The sequence below is a fragment of the Bombina bombina genome, chromosome 6 (genome assembly GCF_027579735.1).
Source record: "Bombina bombina isolate aBomBom1 chromosome 6, aBomBom1.pri, whole genome shotgun sequence".
Lineage (NCBI taxonomy): Eukaryota > Metazoa > Chordata > Amphibia > Anura > Bombinatoridae > Bombina > Bombina bombina.
The window spans coordinates 307,939,954-307,956,172 of record NC_069504.1 but is presented as its reverse complement, the minus strand read 5'-3'; the positions used below and the strand labels follow the sequence as shown (position 1 = coordinate 307,956,172).

Genomic DNA, 16,219 nt, shown 5'->3' with positions numbered 1-16,219 from the left:
TATCATATGTCTGTCGGACCTGATCCGACAGTGCTGATCAGGTCCGACAGACGTCGCTGAATGCGGAGAGCAATACGCTCTCCGTATTCAGCATTGCACCAGCAGCTCTTGTGAGCTGCTGGTGCAACGCCGTCCCCTGCAGACTCGCGGCCAATGGGCTGCTAGCAGGGGGTGTCAATCAACCCTATCGTACTCGATCGGGTTGAATTCCGGCGATTTCTGTCTGCCTCATCAGAGCAGGCGGACAGGGTTATGGAGCAGTGGTCTTTAGACTGCTGCTCCATAACTTGTGTTTCTGGCGAGTCTGAAGACTCGCCAGAAACACGGGCCCACAAGCTCCGTACGGAGCTTGATAAATGGGCCTCATGGTTTTCATAAGCATATTGGTAAAAGTATTTTATTTTTGTATGTATCTGTTAATGCATGTTGTACTAATACAGCTATCTTCTTTTTTAGGTCACAGCAGTAACTCTAAATGATTTACCAGGCTGTAGTCTTAGTACATTGTCTGAATGTACAAAGCTCAAGTATCTATCCATGAAACGCTGTCATTTAATTTCACTTGAAGGAATAAGCAGCTGCAGAGATTTGCAGTACATTGATTTACAGGTACGTATTTTTATTTAATGCTTTTTGGGATCATTATAATTTATCAACTAACACTTATTTGTTGACTTTATTGAACCGTCTCTTTATGCTTAGTATTAATAAAATAATGCATTTAAACTTGATCATTGTTTTTAGAAGTTATTCTATCAAACATATTAATCCTAATTCTTACTGGTTTCAACATAACGTTACAAAATAAATTCCTCCTTAAGAAGAATGTCAATGATGTATTAAGATAAACTTTTCAATTTATTATTAGATGCAACATTTTTACTAGTCAATTGCTTGCATTTCAGAGTCCAAATAAATATTAAAATAGTGAATTAAAAAAAAGTATTGTAAGCTTGTTGCATTTTCTACATCTACAAGATTCTTGTGAGCCTATTTTGCTGTTGTTTTTTTGTAATAAGAAGGCCGCTAACTACAGCTGCACGCAACACTTCTATTATTCCTGCCAGTGAAGGGGTTAATCAGGTAGCTTGTAAGGTTAATTTTAGCTTAAGTGTAGAGATTACCCCTCCCACCTCACACCTCACACACCCAGGTCTCTTCCCTCCTCACCCCCCACTGGTCACCACCATTTTAGGTACTGGCAGATAGTCTGCCAATATTTAACTTTTTAAGACTTTTTTTTTTTTTTCTTTCTGCATTGTAGGATCCCCCTTACCCTACAACCTCCTTGATCCCTCCCAAACAGCTCTCTAACCCTCCACCATCTAACTAGTGTCTGCCAGTACCTATAAAACCTTTTATTTTTTTTTATAGGTGTCTGCTAGGGATGTCCCCACCCCACATTTTTTCTGTAGTGTAGCTCCCCTTCCTTCCCTCTCCCTTTATTTTGTTTTCTGTATTATAGGGCCCTCCCACTCCCTCCCAGAATCCCTTCCACACCTCCCGCCGGCACCAGCAGATGATCGTTGAAGACGGTGACACACACAGTGTCACCCTCTGTAACTATCTGGCATCTACCTTCATATGGAACCGGAGCACCGATCGTTCGTTCTCTGGTTCCATATAAAGATAGATGCCTGGTGGTCAAGAACTCCAACTTTCGGCTGTTACTTAAAGGGACAGTACACTGTAAAATTGTTTTTCCATAAATGTATTTTAAATGACTTGTTATACCAACTGCAGAGTATAAAATATTTGAGAAATTGCATTTTCGGGTTTATTTGTGTATCTGAAGTAGCTGGTTTTGTCCTTTGAAACCACAGCCTATTACAATGGGTTGAGCTTCAGGTAATATCTGATCTCATTATGTTAACACAGACTTGCTTCCTTATCTTAAATTTGTCTGGAACACCAAAGCTCAATACATAGAGAGAACAATGGAAAATTATCATTTTATTACTTAACTATCATGCCCCCACTGAGGGTGTAATCTCTTCTGCTGGCTGTGTTTACTTAGGCTTGCCAATAGCATATACGCCAGTATCAAAACTTTCAGTATAGGTTGGGAAACCACAAGCTAAATCAGCTATTTCAAATGCTGAAATATGAGTAAAGGAGTTACTTGCAACCAATTTAATACACTCTAGCAGGTAAAAAGGATCATTGGGAATAATTTAAAGGGGAGAAAGTTTTTGGGTGAACTGTCCCTTTAACAATAAGCAAAGTACTGCACACATATTCCATATATATATATATATATATATATATATAAATATACGTCACATTGGGCTAAGGGGTTAAAGTTTTTGTTATGTTATATTTGTTGTTATCAATTGTTATATTTGGAGAAGGCTACATGAACTAACAGTATATGTTTTCTTATGAAAGGAGAATTGTATTCAGATAATAAATTGTGAAGATCTAGAAAAATTATGTATTCTTCTTCTGAACAAAAACCAAATATCATCCATACATGGACTAGACAGTTGCACAAACCTCAGAAATCTGGAGCTGTCCTTCAATTCAATAACCAAAATAGGTAAGCATTTTTTTTTCTTACTAAATGTATACAGATTAAAGGCTAGATTATGAATGGAGCGAAATGTATCGCTCCCACTCACATGTTAAATTCGCTAGAAGTACGCTTGAAAAGTGAAAACTTTTGAAAGTGAAAAGTTTTCACACGAGCTCAAACCTGATGCACACAAAAATCCAAACTTCTAATATTGTGACTGCATTAACATATTCTCCCAAAGTGTTTAACCAAAGTTCACTAACTCGACATGGAATATGAATATTTCTTTCATACAGGTGGTGAGAGTCCACGATCCATTACCCATGGGAATTACCCTTCTATACCACTAGGAGGAGGCAAAGAGTCCCAAACCCCAAGAGCTCTATAAAATCCCCTCTACCTCACACATACCTCAGTCTTTACTTTGCCTCCACTGGAGGTGGTTGAAGAATGAAAATATGTGTTTGATTCTTAAGAGAAAGGGGTTTACTCTGGTTGGCATTCTTACCCATTACCCATGGGAAATACCCTTCTCTACCACTAGAAGGAGGCAAAGAGTCCCAAACCCCAAGAGCTCTATAAAATCCCTTCTACCTCATACATACCTCAGTCTTTACTTTGCCTCCACTGGAGGTGGTTGAAGAATGAAAATATGTGTTTGATTCTTAAGAGAAAGGGGTTTACTCTGGTTAACATTCTTAGATGTTCACTGTTTGTTGTCATCTTTCTGTTTGGTTTGGATGCAGCTCCTTCTTTTTTTGATACGTTTCTAAGAGCATTGTTGAAGGTAATCAGTGTTTAGGGGAACTTAATTGTCCATTATCAGGTTGTTATTTATGCAGGCTTTTTTATTTTGGTCATTTAACTATGCCCATATCCAGCTTAGAGGGTGTCTTTTCTAGGAGACATTAAGTTTCTATCCCAATGTGTTTATTGCTGGTAGATTCCTGCAGAATAAACTTCAGAAGGTGTATCTGTCCTGGAATTCTGCTTTTCCATCATTAGCTCACAGCATTTGCGACCCTTTTTTCCTGTTTAGGTGCAATCAGTGATTAGAGATTTAATTTTTGTTTTTAATTTCGTGCAGTTCTTCAAGCTTTTTTAATCATTGAAAGGGGAAAAAAATATCTTGTGTTTTTTGTAGGCCTCATTGGCCTCTTCATCTGCGGTTAGACCTTTTATCGTAAGGTCTGTTGATGCCATAGAAATTAATCGCTTGATCCTTAGACATAGGGGTTTGTCTGATTCTGTGATTAAAACATTTATTCAGGCCTATTTATTTTATTGTGTTTTAATCATGTTTTTTTCTGGCATTCTTTCAGAATTCCTAGGATTCCACAGTTTTTGCAGTATGGTCAATTTAAGGGGCTTTCTGCCAGTTGTCTAAAGGGGCAGTTTTTTTGCTTTTTCCATTTTGTTCCACAGAAAGATTACTAATCTTCCTGATGTTCATTGTTTTGTTCATATTAATCTGTTACCAAGCCTATTTCTTCTCCATAGAATCCTATTCTGGTGTTAAGGGTATTACAGGCTCCCTTTTTTCTGAAGCTATGCATAGACTAGTCATTTATCTACTTTCTTGGAAAGTGTTATTTCTTTTGGCTATTTTTTCTGCTATAAGAGTTTCTGAGATACCTGCTCTTTTTTTGTGATCCTTCTTATCTGATGTTTCATCAGGATAAGTCTGTTTTTTCGGTCCTCATTTGAATTTCTTTCCTAAGGGGGTTTCTTCAGACAGATTTAGCTGAAAGATTGTTGTTCCTTCTTTGTGTCCTTTTTCTAGGTATGCTTCTGAGAGATCTTTGTATTAGTTGGATGTTGTTTGGGCACTTGAATATTTCATTGCTGTTACTAGGGTTTTAGACAAACTTTTAGTTTGTTCTTCTTTCTGATCCTAGGAAGAGTCAGAAGACTTCTGCTGTTTCTTTAGCCTTTTGGTTAAAACTTTTGTTTTTTAAAGCTTTTTTGAAGGCAGGTCTGTCTCCGCTACAGCAAATTTATGCTAATTCTACTAGTAAAGTTTCAACTTCTTAGACTTTCAGTTGATCTATGTGGTCTTCTTTGTTTATGTTTTCTAAATTCTTCATTTTTAGGTTTTTGCTTCTTCTGAAGCAGCCTGTGGTAGAAAGCTTCTTCAGGTAGTTTGTTTGATTTTTTGCCTGTTTGCTTTTTATATATAGCAATGGTATATATAGCAATGGTATAATGACCATATATAATTTATTTCTCAGTCTCTTATTTAGAATACAACCAGAAAATACAGGATATTTGTATGCAGTTTAAAAAAAAAAAAAATGAGATCAGAACGAAACATTCTATAGGCTAAAGTGGCAAGTATTTAGTGTGACCTCCCCTTACACTTGAGCAATACCCTAATTAATGTCATTAATTGACACCTGTATTTATCCTACTATTTCATGTAAAAATGACTACTGTGAAAAATATCTATTACACCATGTTTGTGCAAGACATGCTTGAGCATTTCATGCACATGTGGCATGAGTTTAATTCATTGGAAGCTTGCTAATAAGACCAACTTTCAATCACATCATTCCATTAAAAATGCCAAAGATCACATACTTTGACAGACATAAAGTCATACTTTTGCATCAGCAAGGCCACTTTCAAAGGGAAATCAGCAAACAAACTGGATACTCAAAGAAATTTGAAGAATCAGTCAAGGTCAAAGACAAAAAAAAGGACTAGAAGGCCAAGAAAACTTTCAAAATCTGATGAGAAGTTTCTCAGAGTTTCTTCTTTTAGAGACAGTAAAAAGTCCAGCTAGGAGCTGGCTCAGCATCTGGCAGCTTCATCGGGATTCCAAGTTGACCCTTCTACAGTCCAAAGAAGCTTGATCAGGAATGGTTTTTGTGGAAGGGTAGCAGCCAAGAAACCACTTTTTCGGAAGGGGAAAAGGCTAAGATATGGTAAAGCTCACAAAGACTGGAATGAAGATCAGTTTGAAAAGAGTATTATGGAGTGACGAATCAAAGTATGACATTTTTGGGTCCAATCATCAACAATATGTGAAAAAAAGAGTTGGAGAGAGATGGAAGAATGAGTGCTTGCGGCCTTCAGTGAAACATGGGGGAGGGTCTGTCCTGTTTTGGGGCTGCATTTCTGCAAGTGGTGTTGGCGATATTGTCCAAATTGAAGGGATCATGAATGCTAAAAAGTACAGGCAGGTTTTAATTCATCATGCAATCCCAAGCACACTGCTAATGCAGTGAAATCATATTTGGAGAGAAAAACAGCTGATGAAACACTGACAGTCGTGGACTGGCCTCCTCAGATTTCAGACCTGAATATTATAGAGGCAGTATGGGATCACCTGGACATAGAAAGAAATAAAAGACAACCTAAATCTAAAGAAGATATCATTTACCAGAAGATTACTTCAGAAAACTTAAGGATAGTCTCTCCAAAAGAGTTCAATATGTGCTTAGTACCAAGGGAGGTCACACACTTAATACTGACTTTTGCCTGAAGTTGTTCTTAAAACTGTGTTTTTATTTTTTGTGTACACATTTCCTGTATTTTCTATCTTAATACAGAGACCAAAAAATAAATATGGATGGTCATTAAAACTTTGGTAAAACAACAAATCAAATGGTGGCCTAATACTTTTTGTATGTATGTATTTATATCATTAAAATACAGAATATATTTATTTGAGTTTGTGGATTTAATTTCTCAGTAAAAAATATGTTTTTAAAATCCATCCCTTTCTGTTATTACTTCTGGACTCCACAGCTTGGGTATTAGTTCCATGAATAATGGATCTTGGACTGTCATCACCTGTATGAAAAAAACCACAATTGATACTTACCTGATTAATTCATTTCTTTCATGGTGGTGAGAGCCCACGAGACCCCATCCTTAGTTTTTTCCGGTGTTAGTTTTTTTTCTTCAGCACATCTTTTATCCTTTTTTTCCTGTTTTCTTATTATTTTTTGTTACCTTACTTGCTTGGCTATACATTAGACTGAGGTATGTGTGAGGTGGGAAGGGTTTTATAGAGCTCTTGAGGTTTGGGATTCTTTGTGTCCTTTTAGTAATAGAGAAGGGTAATTCCCAAGAGTAATGGATCATGGACTCTCACCACATGAATTAAATTCATTTATCAGGTAAGTATAAATTATGTTTTCACATTCCAATGTTCTTCACATAGCAGAATATTTTCTATTTATTCTTTTAAGGGATACTAAACCCCATTTTTGTTCTTTCATTATTCAGATAGAGCATGCAATTTTAAGCAACTTTCTAATTTACTCCTATTATCAATTTTTCCTCGTTCTCTTACTATCTTTAAAAAGCAGTAATGTAAAGCTTAGGAGACAGCCCATTTTATGTTCAGCCCCCTGGATAAAGCTTTACGTTGCTGCTTTTTAAATAAAGATAGCAAGAGTATGAAGAAACATTAATGTAACAAGTACATTAGAAAGTTGCTTAAAATTACATGCTCTATCTGAATCATTAAAGAAAAAACGTGGGTTTAATATCCCTTTAAATTCATATTTCTGTATATATCTGATGTTTTTTTGGGTAAAATATATATCTATACCAATTTTCTAGGAATGTTTCCGGGAAGCAGACCTTCATGGATGGTATTGTTAGTGGTTAATCAACTAATTTAGTTTAAGCTAGTTAAGCTAAGCTAGTTTATTTAACAATCAACAATCATAATTAGCGCACCACCCGATATTGATATACATCACACCTTCCTTGGAGACTGACACTCTTTTAAGATAAATAAGCGCTCTACTTATTGTGTTCTAAGATGCATTTGCAGAGTCCCTCAGAGTAGCTTTTATTTTATATTTATATGAAACACATGAACTAACAACCTCAAGCTGTGAAAAACTGTCAAATGTATGCAAAGTAGAGGTGGCCTTCACAGGCTTAAAAATTAGCATATGAGCCTACCTAGGTTTAGCAATTAACTAAGAATATCAAGAGAAGAGAAGCAAATTTGATGATAAAAGTAAATTAGAAAGTTGTTTAAAACCACATGCCCTATCTGAATCATGAGAGTTTAATTTGGACTTTACTATCCCTTAAAGCTTAGAATTAATTATCTGTACCTATATAAGATATATAACTTTAGATTTGTTTACAGTAGTGAGATGCACTGATTTAATCTTATTTGGTTCCAAGAGTGGTCCTTGCAGCTCTTCTTCCCCTATATTTTTTTCTTTCGTTTTACGTGGTCCAAGAGTGGCCACTAGTTATCATAAGGGGCTACTATTTGTTGTTCACGTTTGACTATTATGTGTTTAAAGGGACAGTAAAGTAAAAAAAAATATTTCATGATTTAAATAGGGCATGTAATTTTAAACAACTTTCCAGTTTACTTTTATTACCAATTTTGCTTTGTTCACTTTGTATTCTTAGTTGAAAGCTAAATCTAGGAGGTTCATGTGCTAATTTCTTAGACCTTGAAGACTGCCTCTAATATGAAAGCATTTTGACAGTTTTTCACAACTAGAGGGAGCTAGTTCATGTGTTTCATATAGATAACATTGAGCTCAGGCACGTGAAGCTCCTAGGAGTCAGCACTGATTGGCTAAAAATGCAAGTCTGTCAAAAGAACTGAAATAAGGGGGGCAGTTTGCAGAGGCATAGAGACAAGGTAATCACAGAGGTAAAAAGTATATTATTATAACTGTGTTGGTTATGTCAAATTGGGAATGGGTAATAAAGGGATTATCTACCTTTTTAAACAACAAAAAATCTGGTGTTTAAGGGGATATCAGGGGAGTGGGGGGGGGGGTAAGGTTTTCTTTTCTTATATTTTTTACTACATGAAACATTTATATATGACTCCCTATACTTGGTACTCATTGCTATTGTCTGAACTTATAGTGTATTGTCATTATGTTCAAGGTTTTGCTATAATTACTAAGTGCCCCTGCCCCTTTTTTCCTAATTATGTGTATACAATTATGTACCTCTGTTTTCCATACTTTTGTACTCTTTCTTAAACCTTTACATTTTGATTGCTCAAATTATCATTAACCCCTTAGTGACCAGACCATGTTTCAATGTTCTTACCGTTAAGGACCAGGGCTGTTTTTACATTTCTGCAGTGTTTGTGTTTAGCTGTAATTTTCCTATTACTCATTTACTGTACCCACACATATTATATACAGTTTTTCTCGCCATTAAATTGACTTTCTGAAGATGCCATTATTTTCATCATATCCTATAATTTACTATAAAAAATATACAATATGATGAAAAAATTTAAAACAAAAGCACACTTTTTCTAACTTCAACCCCCAAAATCTGTTACACATCTACAACCACCAAAAAACACCCATGCTAAATAGTTTCTAAATTTTGTCCTCAGTTTAGAAATACCCAATGTTTACATGTTGTTTGCCTTTCTTGCAAGTTATAGGGCAATAAGTACAAGTAGCACTTTGCTATTTCCAAACCATTTTTATTTAAAAATGAGCGATAGTTACATTGTAACACTGATATCTGTCAGGAATCCCTGAATAACCCTTCACATGTGTGTGTATATACATATACATATGTATGTGTGTGTATATATATATATATATATATATATATATATATATATATATCCATATATATATTTCAGTAGACAACCCAAAATATTGATCTACGGCCATTTTGGTATATTTCATGCCACCATTTCACTGCCAAATGCGATCAAATAAAAAAAAATATGGTTAACTTTTTCACAAACTTTAGATTTCTCACTGAAATTATTTACAAACAGCTTGTGCAATTACGGCACAAATGTTTGTAAATTCTTCTCTGGGATCCCCTTTTTTCAGAAATAGCAGACATATATGGCTTTGGCATTGCTTTTTGATAAATGCTGCTGCGCACCACACTTGTATTATGCCCAGCAGTGAAGGGGTTAATTTGGTAGCTTGTAGGGTTAATTTTAGCTTTAGTGTATAGCTCTGTCTCCCACCTAATCCTTCCCTGACCCCTCTCAAACAGCTCTCTTCCCTCCCCCACCCCCCAAGGGTCACCCCCATCTTAAGTACTGGGGGTATAAAAATAAAAGTTTTTTTTTTTTTTTTTTAAATGTATTATATATTTTCGGCAGTGTAGGATCCCCTATTACCACCCAACCTCCCTGAGCCCCCCCAAACAGCTCTCTAACCCTCCCCCCTCTACCTATTTGCCGCCATCTTAGGTACTGGCAGCTGTCTGCCAGTATCCAGTTTGCTCTAAATTATTGTGTTTTTTTTATTTATTTTTAAAAATTACAAGTTTTTTTTTCCGTAGTGTAGCTGCACCTCCTCATTAGCATACCCCTCTCCCTCCCAGATCCCTTTCCAAACACAGATCCCACATAGGATCCACCTCTCCTCCCCCCTCCTTCCTCCTTCCCACTCACTGCCATGCTGTAGCGTGGCGTAGCTGTCCCACCCGCTCCTGCCCCCTTCATGCCCCCTTGCCGCCCTCCTCCTATCTCCTCCAGCTATGGGCCGCCCACCCACCTCCCTCCAAGCCCTCCCACGCTACCAACAATCGGCATCATCGCTGGCAGATGCAGAGAAGGCCACAGAGTGGCCCTCTCTACATCGGTTACTGCCTAAAGGGTATTGCACAATGCCTCAATATTGAGGCATCGCCGCAATGTCCTGAGAGCGGCTGGAAGCTTCCAGCGCTTAATTTAACTGAGGACGTGTTATGTACGTCCTTGGTCGTTAACTGCCATTTTTTTGAGGACGTACATAGCACGTCCTTGGTCATTAAAGGGTTAAATACATTTATGTTAAATAATGCAATTAGCAGAATATAATATAATATTAGAAAATATTACATTACCCCCACCCGGTTACTTCATAATGCCACTCAGCTACTTCATAATGCCACCCAGCTGGCAAAATATCTATTTAAAAATATTTAGAACATATCCCCTTATGTAAAGTACATTAGAATGTGAAATATGTACAATTCATACATATTTAAATAATTTATTAAATATGGATAGTGCATTCTGAGACGCTATATAATACTTATCGCTTGTGTGCCACAGTTAGCGTGTCACTAGTAATCTAGCTTATATTTTTATATATATATATATATATATATATATACACACAACAAACATAGAAAGTCCAGCACTCACAAGCTCTCAGCTAAGATTAAAAGCAATAATGGAAGGGTTAGTTACCACATCTGGCCAAATGGGACAAGCCCAGGTACCACGTCAAGGTCCCTTCCAAAACCTGGGTCCCTAAACCAGCCAAACAATGCAAGCCCTCAATCAAACAAACTGGGAACAAGTGAAGGGTTCACAGGCTTATGTAATCACCCTAGACATATACAAAACACGGATGTATATATATATGTATACACAAGAGTAAAGGAAGTGACCATATACTGTTGGGACAATTAGTCCAGACAATATAGTCTAGCCCCCAACCTTTAGCCCATAAACCTCACAGCCAGAGTATTATTATACAATAAAGTAGATCGCTGTACAACGGATATTCAGTCAAGCAAGTTAGAGTCACATTAACCCCTTAGGACTAGTCAAAAACAAGTGTCAAATATTCAAGTGTTAACAAGCTATCTGTGCCTATTCATGCACTGCTATGCTGCCAAACACACTTCCTGGTGCCCACCGGAATCAAAACTTGTAAAGTCCTGATGTCTGCTGGCTGTGCGCAGGCTGACAAACAAACTGCCCTCTCGAATACCTCCGGCTCTCGAAATCGTCGCGTGACTCCAGTCACATATGTCGCTTGTCTAATAGGATGTAAGATTCCGGCTGTGATGCTCCCGTATAGTAAAACTCCTCTGGGTCCCAAGGCTGGAGGTTTAACCTCCCAAAAAGCTCTTACAGGGGCAATAGAACAAGCCCAAAACCCTCCAGTGCTCTTTATATGGAGGAATTAATTTTATAGTATATTTTTTTATGTTTAGAAAACAATGCAACCCAATATTAGAAGTAAATTGTATGTTCTATCCAAATCACGAAAGATCATTTTGGGGTTTCCTGTCCCTTTTAAGCTTTTATGATTTAGACAGAGCATGCAATTTTAAACAATATTGCATGTTTTCTTTGTATTTTCTGTTGAACAGCATAGATAGATTTAGGAGCAGCAATGCTCTTTTCGTAGACTCACCTGATGTGTTCAGCTAGCACCCGGTAGTGCATTGTGGCTCTTGCGCCTACCTAGATTTACTCTTCAACAAACCATACCAAGAGAACAAAGCAAATTTGATAATAAATATGCATTGGAAAATTTCTTAAAATGTCAAAATTGGTAGGAATCATGAATGTTTAATTTTGAGCTTACTATCCCTTTATTTTTAGCATGTTTTCTTGCAATTCAATTTAAAAAATCTTTAGAGAATTGATATGTAACCAGAATTGGAAGTCATGTATTAATTTCTCAAACTACTATATTATGCTAAAATATTTAGTTTCTGTCTCTGAATAATTTATGTTAAATAATTTTGTTTACATAACACAAGTTTGATATTTACATGAATAAAGAACGTCAGTTGATGTCAGTACTCACTATGTACACTAGATGGCTCTCACTTCCAACTGTTTGTCATACAATGTCTGACAACAATAGGTAATGGACTAAGACATTATTAGATAATAGTTTGTGTTTTATATGTAACTATTTAATGGGGAACAAAATAATACAATAACTTCTTTTTGTCTCTATAGACCCAGAACTTATTAATATTCCCATAAGGCTATAAAGATGCATCATGCTGGGATTAACCAGGGTATTACATACATTATTGGTCAACAAAAATAACACAGGCTTGCTATCACATAGCCTATCTATTTTTAGCTTAGAAGAATTAGTATTGTGGTTAGTTTTTCACACAAAGTTATACAAGATGAGTGCACCTGTAATACCCTATTGACATTTTTTTGTAAAAAGGTGGTTTGGATTCTCTAAAAAATCTTCAACGTTTGGTTTTGGATCACAATCAACTAATCGATACCAGTGGTCTAGAGGCAGCACCTACAATAATGTATTTGGACTGTTCTTATAATTTTCTCACTGAACTGGATGGAATCCAGAACTGTGGCCTCTTGCAAGTTTTACGATTACAAGGAAACAACTTGACAAAGGTAAATATATGTTTGGCAAATGTGGGTGCTTTTTCTTGTATTGAAGTAGAAGCAAACATTTTATTCATTTCTTTAGTTTTTAACATGAATACTAGGGTTATTTACACAGACCAAATTATGTTAAATGCATAAAACTTGATTAAACATTAGAGATTTTCTGAATTTAGATGGATTTTCAGATGTATTCTATGCCCAGGATCAGGATTTTGGTGCATAGCAATGCAAAGTGCCACATGATGCTTATGGTGGTTGACATTCCCTTAAATTAGAAACATTCTTGTACATAGGACATGGATTCCCATAACTTAAATAGATTCAACATTTTACACATTTTGTAATTATAATATACTCGCTCATGTAATTCTTCTTATTTTCCTATTAATAGGATTGTATTTTGTTGCATCATATAGGTATGTGGCTTGTTCATTTTTCTGATCACACTATACCAGCTATGGCACATCCAAGTGCTATAACACTGATTGGAGTCTCTCAGTGCCCAGTTTATTGAAGCCATCTACTCAGGAACTCCTGTGATGATCTGTAGATGCTAGCAGATCTCTGTAATTGTTGAAACTGCTTAAAGGGATATAGAACAAGTTGGGATAGAGACAAAATATAATATCTACTTTAATTACTTTACCTGCAAATTTATACTGCAGTGCCTCGCCATTAACCCTTTCTTTTAAGTTTCTGAATTGTACAGCTCTAACTCCCCCCACACAATTCCTTATATGGCTGTATCTATCTCCACCTTTGCTTTGGTAGAATACAAGACTACAGTCCTTATCTGCTGGAGCATGCCTAGAAGCAAATAAACTGCTGTGCACTCAGTTGAAATAGAATGCCTGTGTTTCTGATGTTAAACTCTGATAACGGGAGGTAGATCAGACCTCTCCAGACAGCATAGTTATGTAACTAATTTTGCTTATTTTTGAAAATTATTTTAAAATACGTGCCAGCAATTTTAAAAAAAGCATTGTATGCAAACTATTTTTTACTTAAAGGGACACTGAACCCAATTTTTTTCTTTTATAATTCAGATAGCGCATGACATTTTAAGCAACTTTCCAATTTACTCCTATTATCAATTTTTCTTCGTTCTCTTGCTGTCTTTATTTTAAAAGCAGGAATGTAAATCTTAGCAGCCAGCCAATTTTAGGTTCAGCACCATGGATAGCGCTTGCTTATTGGAGAATTACATTTACGCACCAATAAGCAAGCATAACCCAGGTTCTGTCAGGGTTTTTTCCCTGCTTTGTTTGCCATGTGCTGCTGGCAGCCATTTTACTCACCTCTCTTGCTGACTCTGGTGCATACTGTGTGATGCTGCTCATTTCCTGCACTTCCTTTTATGGCCAGACTGGTGTACATCATCCGTTTGAGACAGGATGCAGTCTCAGAATTGTGATGTCATCACTTATTATTTAAAGGGCCTCTGTTTAGTATGCTTTGTCCTTGCGTTGTCTCGGTCCTGTTTGTGAGAGCTCCTGTGTATTACCTGGCTCTCTGACGTCCCTCCTGGTTCCTGATCCCTGGCTTGTTCCTGATTCCGGCTCGTCTGACTACTCACTTTAACTCCTGACTTGGCCCGTCTGACTATTCGCTTTGGCTCCTGACTTGGCTCGTCTGACTACCAGCTCTGGTTTTGATTCCTGGCTTGTTATTTGACTTTTTTTTAATTATTTTTTGCTATTAATAAAGGTGTGATTATGTTTGCACTTCTCATTTCAGTCTGATTCCTGGCATCCTGACATTATGCAAGGGCCATGAATCCTGATGGTGCTAATAATCCACCTTTACCTGCCATAATTTCCAGGATGGATGAACAGGATCACCGCTTGGATCAGTTTGCACTAGCCCTGCAAACTCTGTTGACTCGCACTGCACATTTGGACCAAAGTGTCCCGCAAGTTATGGCTGCTCCTGTTTCCGCTGCTGCACCTAGTCTTACCAGGAGCATGTCCAGTTTGGCACCTCTACCTATGCGATATGGAGGTGATCCTAATCAGTGCAGAGGGTTTTTGAACCAGGTGGGCATTTACTTTGAGATGTTACCTCAGGCATTTCCCTCTGACAGAGCTAAGGTGGGATTTCTCATCTCGTTACTCTCTGACACAGCTCTTGCCTGGGCTAATCCCTTGTGGGAGACTAATAAACCTGTGATTTCAAATTACCCTGAATTTGTGGCCTCCTTTCAAAGGGTATTTGATGTTCCGGCTCGCTCCTCCTCTGCTGCTAAACGACTCATGTCCATTCAGCAAGGTACAAGATCTGTTGCTCAGTATGCCATTGAGTTCCGTACACTTGCCGCAGAGGTAGGTTGGAACAATGAAACCCTTGTTGCCTCCTTCTTTCATGGGCTCTCTGATGCGATTAAAGACGAAGTTGCTGCCAAAGATTTACCAGAGGATCTCGAGGCATTGGTGTCTTTTTTGTTTTTTTTGTTTAAATATATGAAAAAGAGGAGAGATATCATTTATATTGCCACTCTATCCATAACCGTTACATCCCAATTATGTAGTAGCCACTATACATAACAAGGACCAATATCTCTCAGGCATACAATATTACAGAAATAAACCTCATGTTTTTCAAGTTATGTAACCTTAATGCAACATAGAGTGGAAAAGCACTGGTATATAATAATATAAACAAACATACAATCGATACTAAAAATCAAACATTGTAGTAAGGGGGGGGAGTGACAATATATACCATATGAACCCAAAATATTATGATAGAAAAATACATGAAATAGGGGAGGACAACTTCAAATGCGGTATGTATCAAGGCAAACCACGTTATAAAACCCTAAACACCATCCCCAGGTGTCAGAGTCTCATACGGGGAAAAGGGGAGGGGGGGAGGGAAAGGTAGGGGGAGGGAAGGGAGAGGAGAGGGGAGGGGAAGGAGGGGAGGGGAAGGAGGGGAAGAGGGGGAGGGGAGGCGGAGCCATAAACAGGAAGTTAGAGAGCCCTGTAAGATAGGGGTAACAAGAGAAATAAGGGCGTTACGTGACCGTTACTAATTAGCTAGCTGGTGTCTAACCAAAACTCTGAATTTCAAATTGACTGACAATACATATCTCATATAAAGCTCAATATAGTAAAATAAGATATAAACTACGCTGGTGTAATATGTAACACAACAATAATAAGTTAACCAAGAGTCACTGTCTACAACGCGGGTGTCTTACATACTATACTCGTATAACAAGGAATATGCGGGGATCGCTGCATACAGAAAAATTCAGCCATCGGCTTATCAGCCCCTACTGGTAATATATATAACTGGTAACATATCCCATTGCTATCGTAAATTAAAGAATAGGGATATACAGTGTAATGGTAATATTCCCACAATAATAATGTACTTAACTCCGAAGCAGCTAAGAATACTGTGGACTATATTGGTATAGCATTAACAGAAATATATCTGCAACAGGTGTACCGCATAAATAAACAAAAAGTCTATATCGGAAGGAAGGTTCTGCTAGTTTAACACTCATCTAGAAGAGTAAATTGAGCAACCTGTATCTGTTTGGAGTATGCAAACATATATCGTATAACTATATCTTGACGAAAAACAAGAAAGGTTGGCATATT

General features: G+C 37.2%; 1 protein-coding gene across 1 annotated transcript in view; it reads left to right on the top strand.

Moving 5' to 3' along the window:
• LRRIQ1 (leucine rich repeats and IQ motif containing 1) overlaps nt 1-16,219 on the top strand; it is a 725,247-nt gene that overhangs the window by 86,378 nt on the left and 622,650 nt on the right. Inside the window, exons 8-10 of the mRNA XM_053716929.1 lie at nt 457-609; nt 2,389-2,539; nt 12,421-12,614. Coding sequence (XP_053572904.1) covers nt 457-609; nt 2,389-2,539; nt 12,421-12,614 — 498 coding nt within the window. The remainder of the gene's footprint in view (nt 1-456; nt 610-2,388; nt 2,540-12,420; nt 12,615-16,219) is intronic.